Raw genomic sequence first — 13842 nt, forward strand, 5'->3', positions numbered from 1 at the left:
TTCTTTCTCCACAAAAAAAGCTGCTGCTACTTTGAGTAAGACAGGACACAAGCTGTGACTAGGTTACAGTTCCAGTGCTGTAAGGAGACACCATGATCACGGCAACTCTTATAAAACAAAGGATTTAACTGGGGGCTGGCTTACAGTTTCAGAAGTCTAGTCCATTATCATGGTGGGTAACGTGGCAGCATACACGCCATGGCCTGGAGCAATAGCTGAGGGCTATATCCTGATTGAGGGTGGGGGTGGAGGGGTCAGGACTGACTGGCATGAGTTTTTGAAACCTCAAAGCCCACCCCTAGTGACACACTTTCTCTGACAAGGCCACACCTCCTAGCCCTTGTAATCCTTTCAAAAGGTTCCATTCCTGTTGTTGATCAAGCATTCACCTATATGATCCTATGGGGCTATTCTCATCCAAAGCCACACAAGATGTAAAGATAAGACTAGGTCTTCCTGTCCAGCACAGAAATTTGGTAACTCCGCTAGTAAGAAACATTTGTAGTAAGTATGTGGGGTAGAGATGTTTAAAGAACACTCTCTCCCCTCCAGGGCTGGGGTTCCAGCTTAGGGCCAATGATGAAAAAGAATTTTGCACTTGAGATTGGTGTACCCATCCTAGTACGGACGGCACAGAACTATTGAGAAAATACATTTTAATCTCAAAACCCCAGCACCAAACAGAAGAACACTGTCATGGACTGGAATCTTGTGCCATTTTTTTTCTCTTCATTTTGTGGATATTGTTCTTCAAAGGGTTGGGGAAGAGAACCTTGTGAAGCAGACAGTTGTTACTGGGTGTAAGTGAGCTGGGAGTACTGGATTGAAACAAGGATTTCCTGCCTCTCTTCTGTCTGTGACTGTTGGGCAAGGAAGCAACTTGGTGAAATGGTTTTTATTTGGGACCAGCAACACCTTTATTTAGATCTATTTAGGGTATGTGTTCAAAGTGGGTTCAAAATGGGAAAGTAGGGGGTGGAGGGGAAGAGTCTGGAATTTACACGTTGGCCATCAAGCATGAGGTCTGGTTCCTGGCGAAGGAGAATTAGCTGAAGTAGCTGACTTCATCCAGAAATATAATTTTCCTCTCCTCAGCCATGGCTCTTGGGTGTTTTGAAAATGGGGTCTGAGGCTTGTTTGAGGTTAGACCAAATCTAACCTGAACTCATGCAAAGCACTTTTGTTTTTGTACTTGTTTTGTTTTGTTTGTAAAGACAGGGTTTCAGCCCTGGCTGTCCTGGAGCTCACTCTGTAGGTCAGGCTCTTCTTGAACTCAGATCTGCTGCATCTGCCTCCCAAGTGCTGAGATTAAAGGAGTGCATCACTACGCCTGGCTTTGTTTTGTTTTTAAATGGCAGAACAAGGCGGAAAGACTACCCGGTGACTTGCAAAGTTCATATCTTAGTGTCCATACCTAAAGCTTTATTGGAACGTAGTCACACACACACATAATGTTGGTGGCTGCCTTAGTGGTACAGTGAGAGAGCTAAGTAATTGTGGTAGAAAGTGGGTGGTCCTCCAAAGACTAAACTGTTCCTCTTAACAGCAAAACATTCAGTGCCCCGTAGTAGAATGCTGATGTGTTCGGTCAGAAGAGGAATTTGAGTCTCAGCAGCAGACATAAGAAGGCACATAATCAAGTGGGTAGTGGCGGTCCTAGAGCTGACGAAGTCTTCTGGGTCCCAGTGGCTCTGCCTCAGATGGTGATGCTGTTCTCTATACGGCTAGGCTTGAGGTATTCGTAGGGCAGGTCAAGCTGCTGGTTCCGGGCTGTAATCTCTTTCTCCAAATTTTCCAGATCTGCTTGAAATTGGCTGAGCACAGCTTTGGTCCTTGGGTCTGAGAAATACTTTTCTTTGTGGTGTCCTAGAGGTACCTGAGACAGAAAGGACCGTTCAGGCCCCTGTCGGAAGACAGAGCTCCTGATGCCCAGCCCCTTGCACCGACCCCCCAGTGTTACTTCCCACTCCTTGATCATTACTCACCATGTCTGGCTGGAGGCGGCCCAGGTGCCATGTGATGGTCATCTGCAGACAGGACTTCTGAACATCAGGGAGTGAGCCCATGATGGTCTCCATCGTCACATCGTCCTTGCTGGTTGGTGGAGGCATCCTCATTGTGCATGGAGCATTAGGTACCCAACCGTACCAGTCCAGCTGCAGAAGGAAGCCTTGGCTTTAGGACCCACTCGTTAGGGTTTGAATTCCCGCCTCTCCCTTCAGCTCTCCTCACCTGGCCCTGGTTGATGGCAGCATGCTGGGAAGTACATGTGAAAACACACATGGTAAGGAAATGGCAGAGCTGTGCCCGGGACTGGAAGGAGACAGGGAATCCTTGACAGGGAAAGAGCAGGATTTAAAGAGGAATGAAATAAAGACGGTTTAGCGGGTCTGTATTTTATAACGGGTGTGTATCTGTTTGTGTAGACGTATTTGTATCAGATATGGGTTTCAATACCCGCCTCATCCTTCATCTTGATTACTTTAGACCCATTGCCTAACCTCTCCACACTCTAACTTTTCCATCTGCACAGTGGATGCAGTGGTGCATGCATGTAGCCCCAGCTGAGACAGGAGGATTGGGGTCCCTGGCCAGCCCAGCCTGCACCATTGTCTGGGGCCACACAGTGAGGTCTTCAATTTAAAAAAAAAAGACACCCAAAAATTTTAAATAGTGCTCCACAAATATAGATATTGTTATTATGAAAGGATTAGGGGCTGGGTGATCAGTTATCCCTAGTCGGTGAAGAATTTCTTGATTCTTTCTAGACAGTCTCTCTGTTATAAAATAAAGAATAAGAGATGTCCTGTTGCATGCCTGTAACCCCAGCACTTGGGAGGTTGAGGCAGGAAGAGCATGTGTTCAAGGCCAGCCTCCGGTACATAGTAGGTTTGAGGCCCAGCTAGATAACCCTGTCTAAAAATAAAGTCCTGAATCACCTCAAGCAACTTTATTTCCAGTGCACATGGGAACTTGGGACTTGAGCTGGTACATATACAATTACACCTGGGGAGATCAAACTGCTAGTCAAGATTACCCTGTGGAGGGAAAGCAGAGGCTAGCTTTGAACTCGGGTTCCTGGCTGCTACTCCATTACCCATTTCAATTTTAGCATACTTTCTCTAAGTCCATTAAAGTTAGGCAAAAATGAGCTCTGAGCCTTGAGAGAGAACAGCGAGGAGGGGCCGAGAGCTATTTTGTGAGGGTCAAAGTCAAGGTTTACACTGTGGAATGAATGCTGGCTCCTCTTCCACCCCCGCATTAGGACTTTGAGATCAGCCACTAGTGTGGCTGTGAGGGGTCTTTGGAACGTTATAAGGTTATGAGGGTGGAGCTCTCATGAGCAATGGCAGTGTCCTTATGAGAGAGATGTGATGACACGAAAGTCACCTGTGCAACCTGGAAGAATGTCCCCCAGAGCCCAAACACGCTGGCACCCAACCTCAGACTTTCAGCGTCCAGAACGGTGAGAAATACACCTCTGATACTTAAGCCCCGTCTGTCTCACTTCATTATTTCAATTCAAACAGATTGAAAAACTGAATATTTATTGTAAATTTCAGGACATAGAGACTGCTTGAGGAAACAGCCAGGGAGAAGAAGGGTCTTTTTGGACACATGAAGCCTAAAAGTGAGGACCGAGAAACACTAGAGAAAGCTTGGTCCTAGAAGGGTTGGGGTGGTGAACCCTTTGCAGATTTCTCAAGGAGACGATCTCTCCAGGATATTCCTGCATTGCAGGGTCTGGCCATGATGGTGTCCCTACCCTATAAAGAAGCAGTGGATGGGATGCAAGGTGGTAGTCTTGAGATGGAGGGACCCTCAAAGCCAAGAGGAGGACACCCTGCTTAGATAACCCATCTAGGGCTAGTTCTCTCAGTGTGTAAAGGAGAAAATGGGTAGAAGTTGACTGAAAATAATGGTTGCACCCTCAGTGCTGGTAAGGGAGGTAGAAATGGAGGGCCAGGTTAACCAGAGGATTGACCTGAGCCCCAAGGATCAGGGTGCTGAGTTCAGATTTGAGCATAGCATGTAGATACCGTTGAGATGGCACCTAGAAATGACCTTGCAGCTTGGCAAACGTGCAGCATGCCAGAACCCTCCATGTGTGGACAGTGACAGGCAAGAAGAAAACAGGAAGAAATAGTAGGACCTGAAGGGCTTTTCCCCATTTATGTCTTCAGGCAGGGAACCGTGAGTGCTGGCCATCAACCTCAGCAGGGACTGGGTAGAACTTGCTGGCCATGGCTCTGGACTAGTTGAGCCTCATGCTGTAGCATGTTAGGGACATGATTGACGACCAGAGTGTGAGCGGCAGGCGGGTCTCTTTATGAGCACAACCTGGGCATATAGGATGCTCCTGGGTGTTCACAGGCTTGGCAGATACTTTCATGAACGGAAGGGAAGGTGTGACTGGGGAGTTCGGTCCCTGGGGTCTGGGGAGGGGCACTTGCTGGGTCTCTGTCTCTGGGACAGATCTTACCTCTGTCCTGGGCATGGCACAGCCCCACCTCAGTGATCTCCCGACACCAGGCCTGCAGCTCTGGGTCTCCCCTCACAATATCGTCACTCTGGTAGAAGAGATGGACCATCCCGTTCACATACCTGCCCAGAGAAGGAAGCTGAGCTGAGAGCAGAAGGCTCCTCCTCTCACCTCTGCACCCCTTTCCATGGCTGCCTCTCATCTGCCTCTCACTGTGCCTGGGCCAGATGCTATCAGACTTGTGTTTCGAGGTTTTAATTCTCATGTAAATATCCAATTAGTTTATTGCAGTATCGTCAAAATGAAGGCCTTGCTCATCCTACAAGCATCTGTGATTTACACCCCAGGGCTTGTCTAGGCTGATGTAAGGAGATAAAAGTAATTCTACGACTCTACACCTGGCTGCTATCACTCCTGACAAACCCCTGACTCCTCCAGATCCCCTAGCCTCCCCTCTGACAGCCCTCCTGGTCTGGATCCCTCCCCTGCCCTAGTCCCTTTGTTTCTAAGCCTTACAGCTGACTCACCTGGTCCTTAAGTTTCTCTCTCTGGGGAGATGCTCTTTGCCCCAACCCAGATTTCATCCGTTTTCCTTTGAGTCGCTGGTTCCCTCACTCACCTGGCAGTGACCTCCCAGAGCTGCAAAGCATCCTGAGCGTAGAGGGCACTTGGGACTCTCAGCAGGCCTCGGGTAGCCAGATCATCGGGAGGACAGAGGGAGCAGTACGTCAGCTGAGCCACTGCCCGAGTGAGCAACTGAACATGGCCGCCTCCACCTGTGCTCACTACCTGGGACAAGAGAGTTGACACTTCTTGGTGGGTGGAACCCAGGGTAGAGAACCAGGGCCATAGTGGGCTCAGAGGTGGAGTTTTCAGATTTGTCGTCATGCATGCGAGGGACAGGACTCATAGGCCAAGGTTTGAGATTGTTACGGGCATTAGTCTAGCATCCCCAAGTGTTCAGACTGTCAACGGGAGCTGGAAGATTAGGTGGCTCCGTACCTCCCTTACCTGATCAAATATCCCTCCATCTGAGATGAGCTGGGTCCGGCTCCGTGTGTTAATTTCCATAGTGTAACGGATGTGCGGAACTAGGAGCTGGGTGGAGAGTAGAGGGGCTGTACTCAAGACCTTCCTTGTAGGACTTGATGCCAAGGTGACACCCAGCACCAAGCATAATGTCCTCCTGTCCCTCTGGTGCTTTCATTCAGGTTGAACTCTTGCTTCTCTGGTCACTCATTCATATTCTCTAAATTCCTCAGGAGTTGTCCACTTAGAGCCAATAGTGACCAGGATTTCAACCCACACCTTACTACACAGACACTTGGCCAAGATAATCAACGTCTAATCTGCAATACCCACATCTGCCAACAGGGGGCAATACTAGGCTCTTATCTGGGGGAGCTGTAGCAATGTGTGTGACCTGTGAAGTGTTTGTCTACATAAAGGATCCCCACTAATACTGTTGTTCATTCCCTTCCACCTTGAGTGTGGGTGTCTTGTAGGGGCTCTCAGCCCCTTTTGATTTCCTTATTATAGTCTATCATTTATATCTGCATAGTTTAAATTAGCCTGTATATTCCTTACCAAAACTGTACCGCCAGTCTTTGGTTATTTGACTCTTGGGTTTCTTCAGGAGTGCCTGGAGGGGAGGGTATATGAAGCTGTCTGCTTACACGGCAGAGGTGTTGCCATCCATCCTGTCCCCGGCCTTGTTGGTGCGGTTGGCCTCCCCTCTCCTTTTCCTTGGCTGTTTCAAAATGCCACCTCATTCTCACATACTTTCTTCTGTCTTCCCTCTTCACACAGCTAATATTCATGCTTCGTCTAATCTTGGTATTTATCTAAATTGCTTATGCTAAACATAGGCGTGACTCAGCGCGCTCTCCGATTTTGAGATATCAAAGTAGTTCACACTGATCTGATATTTCTTGAAAAATTCACACAAGATTCAGAATGACAAAGCCCCAAGTCCACATGAGGAGAAAAGATGCCTGGAAAGAACCCCTAACAACAATTGCTAGAACTTTTTAGATAGCATTTAGTGTGTGTCACGTTATAATTTATGTCATTTATCCCTTAACAAACCCACCAGAGACCTCTCATCATTTTAAAAATGTTCACATCTAGGCTGGAGATGCAGCTCAGTTGGGAAAATGCTAGGATAGCATATATAAAGCCCCCAGGTTCAAGTCCCAGCACCCCATAAGCTGGGACACAGGAGGACCAGAGAAGTTCAAGGAAATCTTTGGGTATAGAGAATTTGAGGCCAGCCTGGGTTGTAGGAGCCCACCGTCCCCAAAGCAAAACAAAATGAAAAGAGTAGACATTTGGGAAATGTCCAGGTAAGATTTGAAATTTAGACTCTGACAATCATAAAGACCAAATTAGTCACAGTAAGGAGGCCCTTGGGACATTTGCACATTTAGCCCTCCTGTGTGTCCTGAGAGATGAAGCCATTTGCCATGGATGTAGTTGTTAGGATGGGTGGAGGCAGGAGGCTGGGCCAGAAAGGAGAACTTCATGTGTGGCTAGCGGCTGTGACTGTACACATCGGCTAGGACGCAGATGGCCTCATGCAGTAAATAAAGTCCAAGTTACTATTACTCAGACTGTGTTACCCAAAGGGGTCATAGCTATGTTGGCCAGGCTTGGGCAGTCAGAAGCATCCAGCTGGAGCGATTTAATTGTCCTTGCCACACACCTCACTTGATACCTGCCAACACTTTATATACACCATGTGGCTAAAACTAGACACCTTTGGCCCTTGAACTAGCTCTGGCATATTCTCTAGGTATGAAATGTCAAGATTTTTCAGATCATTTTTATTGTTTTATTTGCTTGTGAGTATGTGGGGATGTGTGAGTCATGGTGCCCACGTGGAAGCCAAAGGAAGTTGGTTTCCTCCTCTCTCTCCTCCCTCCATCACCCTGCTGGGGCTACAGATGTGCCACATTTGGACTTGGCATGGGTGCTGGGGATCCAAACTCAGGTCCTCAGGCCTGAGCAGCAAGCATTTGATCCACCAGCCACCACCTCCATCCCCAGTTGGTTCTTACCCACCTGTCTTCCTTGCTAAATACTAAATTTTCTTAGGTAGGAATAAAACCCCCTCCACTCCCATCTGACAATAGTTCAGCTATGTTGTAAACCCTTGTGAAACTGCCAGATATTTGAGATTTTCAGAGATCTCACTTATAATATTCCCAAAGAGATGTTAAAATAATTTCCAAGGTGTCGATACAGTTTTCTGTGCCCAGCTTCTCTCACAGATAACTATGAGGATTTTTGATGTTGTATCTACCTCCTTTGAGTTGTGGGGGTGTGGAGACAGGTGGATTCCAGGGACTTGCTGGCCAGCCAGTCTAGACAAAATGGTGAGTTCTAGGTCCAGTTAGATACTCTATTTCCAAATAGCTCATTTGGGACTAAGTCTGTACCTTAAAGATAGGGTGTAGTCCTGGGAGGCACCTCATGGTGGCAACAGCAATGACCTCAGCCACCAGATGAGTGTTCAGCAAATGGAATTGGAGCTCCTGCAGTTGGAAATCTGAATTTCGGACCCAGATCTTAGCCAAGAGCCAGGCAAGTGGAGGATCTGAGGGCAGGAACAATGTTGGAGCTGGGGAGCTGGGATTGGGAGGCTGAATCTGGGAAAAATAGAAATTGAGTAGTGACTGATCTCCTACTCTGTGTGTGACATAGTCACAGTTCCTGGGGCGTTGATGACTCAACAGAACCATCTCCTTCCAGAGGCTGACACTCAAGCGGAAGTGATGAGAGACCTGTCCCTCCGCTTTTCTAGGCATAGTACCACGAGGGGCAGGCTGGGTTCTGGAGATGGGAAGCAGGGCGTCCAGGAAGGAGGTCCTAGGAGTGGGTGTGTGGGGTCGTGAGGCTGTGAGGTAAGTGGTGAGAGAGAGCAAGGGCTGACGGTGTGAGCTGGTGTGGTATACAGTGCTTTAACATTCAGGAAGCAAAGGCAGGTGGGTCTCCGTGGGTTCAAGGCTAGCCTGGTTTACATGGTGAATTCCAGGCCAGTCAAGCCACACAGTGAGACCCTGTCTCAAAGGACAAAAAACAGGGCAGAGATGGATGTGTAAGACTACTGACAGTGCTCATCCATGTTTGGTGGGAGCAGTGGGTGAAGAGACAGTCAGGTGACCGTGGAAGTTTAGGAGCAGAGGATGCCGAGATTAAACGTGTGGTCCTCAGCCACTTAATTTGGAACGTGTAAAGAAAGCACTTTCTTAGGCCCCATTTCAGACACACTGAATGAGAAAGTCTTGGGGTAGGACTTAACAGACTTCCTTCCCTCTACCGCGCCACCCAGGGCCTTGTGCATGTTAGGTAAGCGCTGAGCGCTGAGCTACACCCCCGACCCAGAAGCCTGTTTTTAACAAGCACTTGAGGTGATTCAGAAGCACAGTAACATTCTAGAGCTGCTGATAATGGAATGAGGACTCCAGAGGATGTTTGGTTTTGTTTGGTCTAAGATCTTCCTATATCGCTCAGGCTGGCCTGAAACTTGTCAGGTATCCTCGGGTAGTCTTGAACTCAAGATCCTCCTGCCTCCAGAGTGTTGGGATGACGAGTGTGTACCACCACACCCAGCTGCTTCTGTGACTCATGATTAGACACTTTTATTTGGATGAGTCAGGGGGACTGGACTGTGAAATGAGGGTGGGTCTCAGTAGAGACGGGGCCTGGGAGCCAAGCACCCAGAAGCAGCATCAGGAGAGAGACACCTAGGAAGCCTTACCTGGATAGCCATGGGGAGCAGCTTCCCACTGGGGTCCATCCTCAACATGACAAGAGGGGCAGCCAGGTACTGCTGTTCTCCTCGGATCACATTAGCTGGAATTCCATCCAGCAGGATAAAGTCAGCCTCAAACAGGCATCCATCCTGGAGAAAGGAACACATCCAGTGTTAGAGTCAAAGTTCACACAGAAACAGAGACAAAGGTTAAGGCATTTAGTTTAAAGAAGTTGATTTCAGCTTCATTCACCGTCCTCCCACCAGTCCCAGAGTCCTCTTGCAGAGTTATTGTTCCTGGTTGGTTAGGTTCTTCCAATCTTAAGTCAAAACCAAACCAAACCCAGCCTGATGAGATATCGTGTAGCTATCTCATGTGGGGATACATGTACATCCGGGTACAGAATGGGCCTGCTCAATCCAGTTTATATCACAGGCACTATCTACCTGACTCAGTGTCCAGATGGCCAGTCCCCCGTCTTCTCCTTCCTAAGTGGTCTCTCTGCCGTCAGCTTCCACCGCCTCAGCAATCCCTCATCAGCTCCGTAAGAATCTCACCCACCCTGAGGAATATTCCACCGAGCCTCCAGAGCTGCCACTGCCACTGAATACAGTGTGCAGTTACCCTCCTGGTGGCTACTCCTCATACTCCTTTCTCTAAACATTTCCCAGAAAACCTCCTGCATCTCCTACAGCACAGGGTTTCCTGTTTCATCTGCCACGGCCACTAGAGTCCAGAAAAAAACTTCAGCAAGAATGTCATTGTTCCAGCTAACGTCTCTGAACCCAGCCTCTGCCCTCGGACTCCATGTTTTTCCCCTGTGCATACAGGAGTTCCTTGTAGCTTTTACACAACAGTGCCGTTTTTCAGGACCTTTTCTCACTAGATGGAGCATGCACTGAGGGATACTTCTTTTTCCTCACTCAGTGTCACGTCTCAGCCTCCCCAGGAGCTCTTACACACCAGTAACAAGAGAATGATGCCGGCAGGAGGAAGTTACCTTGAGTTCTTTCTCCAGCTGCGCTTGAAGCTCCTCTGTCCCAGGGGGCAGTACCAGTCTGGAGGGCAGAGAGGTGGAGCGTCTCAACAGCATGGGGTTGGCGCCATTGAGAAACTGGTAGCCAAAGAGCTCATCTTCCTGCCAACACCGGTGAACCTTCTCTGGGGTGGGGTCAGGGGACAGAGAAAGAACAAGATTTACCACAGCTTAGATGTTTCTGTTCTTTGCATTGAACCCCAGGGATTTAGACGCTATCCTATGCTCAGCCCTTTTTTTTTTTTTTTTTTGTCACTTTCGAGGCCTCTGAGAATATCAGACATAGTATATCTTAATGTGGCAAGGACCCATGGGGACCATTGTTTGTAATGAAAAGGGGCCACTAGGAGGTTATGGTGATCTGGGGAAGCCACTGACCAGCCAAGGCACTCTTCTGGCCCCAGAAGATCTGATCAAAGTCTTCCAGACGGTTCCAGCTTCTCAGGAGGGTATAAACACGTTTGAGGCCCATTTCCAGAACCCTAGGATGGGTGTTAAGACATGAACCCATCACCTGACCCTCAACTCCTCACGTAGACCTCCATGCTTGGATCTCCCAGCCCCTATCCCATGAGCATCAACCCTCTCCTTACCCCGCCTTCAGCGTCCATTCAAAGTCCAGTCTCTTCTCCTCATGGAATCTCATGTTTGGAGGGAGGTCATCCTTACAGTCTGCTGCTATTGTCTGAGGTAAGCCTTGCTTCCAGGTGGCCCAGCTACAAGTTGGGGACAACACTTCAGAGAGAGTGTTGAGATCAGTGATGGGTGTGGGGTGGGAAGAGGGGGTGGACAGTCGAGAGGTCTGTGGGTAGATGGTTACCGGTAGGTCTGTTGTCTTTCCTTCAGTTCCTTCTCTCGATGCTTCTGGAAGACATCCAAGGCATTGTCTCCTGCCAGACGGGCTGGGGAAGGTTAGAATTAGCTGCACACCTTGTCTTGTTCTGAGCACTCTTCCGCTTCGCTTGTCCCTCTCTCTCTGTCTCTCTCTGTAGCCGAAGTCCATGTTTTCTGCTGGGCTCAGTGGGCTTATCTTTGGCTTTGCCTCCCTTTACTGATCCCCAGACACATTCATCCGGTTCTGGCTGGTTTGAGCTCACAATTTCACTTACTTCAACCCTCATCTTTCTCTTCCGGACCAGAATCCTTTATCTGCCATGTTTCCCTGTTCCTTAAACTCATACTCTCCTACCTGACTCTATCAATCTCTAAAGTGTGTGTGGGGATGGGGTGGGGGGAGAATCACAATAATTAAGGTGATGAAAGCTTTGTCACCGACACCACACCTATTGCTACTTGTTGCTTTGGCTAATCTCACACCCTAAACTTCATCCGCTCATGGTCAGCCATACTTAAATCGCCAGCTTCACTTCTGGAGCTGATCACCACTCTACAGCTACTGACCTGTCTCAGGTGTCACCTCATCTGGATCCAGCTGTCTCCAGGTGTTCCCTCCTGCCCTTACAACCCGGCTTTCACTTGCCTCTGGACATCTCTTTTTCATTTCCCACGGTAAAAATGTGAAGTTTTACAGCTCTTTTGCATGCCAGGTGGTCCTCACAAGCCAATCAAATTAGCTGCCCGTCAGCCCTTCCTCCTTGACCGTCGCTCATTGGCCAGCCCTTGTTCTGTAGCCCTTCACCCGTCCCTGTCCTCACTAGTAATGAATCACAGAACTCCTGTTTTTCTTTGCTTCCCCGTGTGTGTGTGTGTGTGTGTGTGTGTGTGTGTGTGTGTGTGTGTGTGTGTGTGTCCCCGGCTCCATGACCTACTTCCTATCTAGGAGAACAGTCTTCGGATCTCTTACCCCCCTCTAGAATTAAAGAGGGAACATAACTTCAGTTCCTCACTTGTGCCCTGGGCACTCACTGTACGGTGCGTGGGTGCTGACCTTCCTCCATGTTCTTTCCCTCTCCTCTTCTTTAGTCCTATTCCCCCACCCCATCGTCGCCAGCATTCCCCCCCACCCCTCCCCTGCTCTGTCCACTTCCCCAGGGTAGGATGCTGCCTGCTCACCTGTCCCCTCCGGCAGTCTCAGGATTCCTTCTCCCTGCACCCAGCGGTAGCAGGGGAAGACGGCCTCTGCGCTCATCCCGGGCCCCTGAACTGTGATGAGGTTGCAGAACCAGGCGTCGTCCACAACTGTGTGCTCTTTGTGCAGTTTCACGAACTGCAGTGGCCCCAAGTCCTCGGCAACATCGAAATCAAACTCCTCCTCCTGCGGGGACCACAATTAGTAGAAGGGATTGGGAGAAGACTTTCGGTGGCGGAGCCTCCCCTTTGTGGAGCCTCAGTTTACCGCAGCCGTCAAAGAACACACCTTGCCCCTGCTCTCCTCCCCTCTTCCACCCGCAACCTGTCTGGTAGGTCTAAGGTGTTCCATTTCTGAGGGAAGACCAGAGTCTACAGAGCGCTGACCAGAGATTTGAGCTGATGATACGATCATCACCCGTTTCATTCCGTTCACTAAGCTCCCACTGGAGCTGGAGGAGCTTCGTTTGACCACAAGTCCTGTATTTATACCGACTCAGAAGCTGCCTGGGTCGGGGTCTGGGAAAGGAGACCATCCTGGCCCGTAATTGACATCCCTCCGGACGTTCCACCTCCACAAAACGCCACCGTGGTCGTACTATCACAGTCCCTAGCCTCCTGTCCCTTGCCAACCTCCTACTTCCAACTCGGACACTGGAGAGCCCCAGCTCTTGCTCACTGACCTTGCCCCGCGCTGGCCGCAGCTGCAGCTCCAGCCTCGCCTCCCTGTGCGCCCCGACCAGCCACAGACGCACCAGGTTGACGGATCCCGAGAAGAGCCAGGCCCCAGTGACCACGCGGACGCGGTAGCGGCCCATGGCGCCCTCTGGCCTCAGGAGGCGATCCAAGTCAAGTTCAATGCGAAGACCGCCCAGGGCCACCGTCGCCTCAGGGCCAGGTCCAGGGCTTTAAAAAGATGGACCTGTGTCCCCGCCCTCACAACTCAAAGGCACTCCCAAGTCCCCGCCCCAGACGAGCCTGAACCTGCTAGCCCAGCCCAAGAGCAGGGTTTACTTTTGGATCTGCTACAGCGTGAGGGAGAGGCTTAGAGCTTAGATAAGGAAGGGGACTCTCTAGACTTATAGAGAATCCCTCATGCAAGAGCCTCCAGGCCGGAGCTAAGGAGACTTAGGGCCCTTCCCAAGATCTCTGGGCTTGCAAAGGGATTGAAACCATTTTTCAAAAGGAGGAGGGAAAGGTGTCTTTTTTGGGCGGTGAGCCTGGGAGGGCTGGAGGCCCTGTTAGGCCATCTGTGGTCCCCAAACGCCCCCAGTCCTTGCTCTGTACCTCTTTTGAAATCATCTCTTCAATACCACAACCCCCGCCCCCCTGGGATTCCCAGGCTGCCTTGAGCCTAAAAAGAGAGCATTTCCAGACTTACAACCCCACCCCTCCCTTCTTCCCCGCCCTCATCGTCTCTTCCACTCACCTGAACATCGTTAAGGTTTCAAATACACAAAATGTCATGGGCCACACATCTTGAGGGAGACCAAGGACAGTGAATGCCTCATTTTGCCCAACCTCGTTCAGATGTTGGG

At 49.7% G+C, this 13842-nt stretch overlaps 1 protein-coding gene across 7 annotated transcripts; it reads right to left on the reverse strand.

Moving 5' to 3' along the window:
- Positions 1-892: 892 nt before the first annotated feature.
- On the reverse strand, positions 893-13209 carry Alox12 (arachidonate 12-lipoxygenase, 12S type). 7 transcript variants are annotated; one of them, NM_001105798.2, is made up of 14 exons: positions 12988-13169; positions 12290-12491; positions 11097-11178; positions 10870-10992; positions 10655-10758; positions 10241-10401; positions 9246-9389; positions 7924-8133; positions 5495-5581; positions 5103-5272; positions 4484-4605; positions 2233-2333; positions 1986-2156; positions 898-1876 (listed from the first exon to the last, which is right to left on the reverse strand). In NM_001105798.2, the coding sequence occupies exons 1-14, from the start codon at positions 13120-13122 to the stop codon at positions 1697-1699; spliced, it is 1992 nt and encodes a 663-aa protein (NP_001099268.2). In that variant the 5' UTR covers positions 13123-13169; the 3' UTR covers positions 898-1696. The 7 variants fall into 7 exon arrangements, 6 of the variants coding, with proteins under 6 accessions (XP_063124729.1, XP_038941407.1, XP_038941408.1 ...); XM_063268659.1 differs by lacking the exon at positions 7924-8133 and having other exon boundaries at positions 893-1876; positions 12988-13209; XM_039085479.2 differs by lacking the exons at positions 12290-12491; positions 12988-13169 and having other exon boundaries at positions 893-1876; positions 10870-11011; positions 11097-11161.
- Positions 13210-13842: the final 633 nt, after the last annotated feature.

The sequence above is a fragment of the Rattus norvegicus genome, chromosome 10 (assembly GCF_036323735.1).
Source record: "Rattus norvegicus strain BN/NHsdMcwi chromosome 10, GRCr8, whole genome shotgun sequence".
Lineage (NCBI taxonomy): Eukaryota > Metazoa > Chordata > Mammalia > Rodentia > Muridae > Rattus > Rattus norvegicus.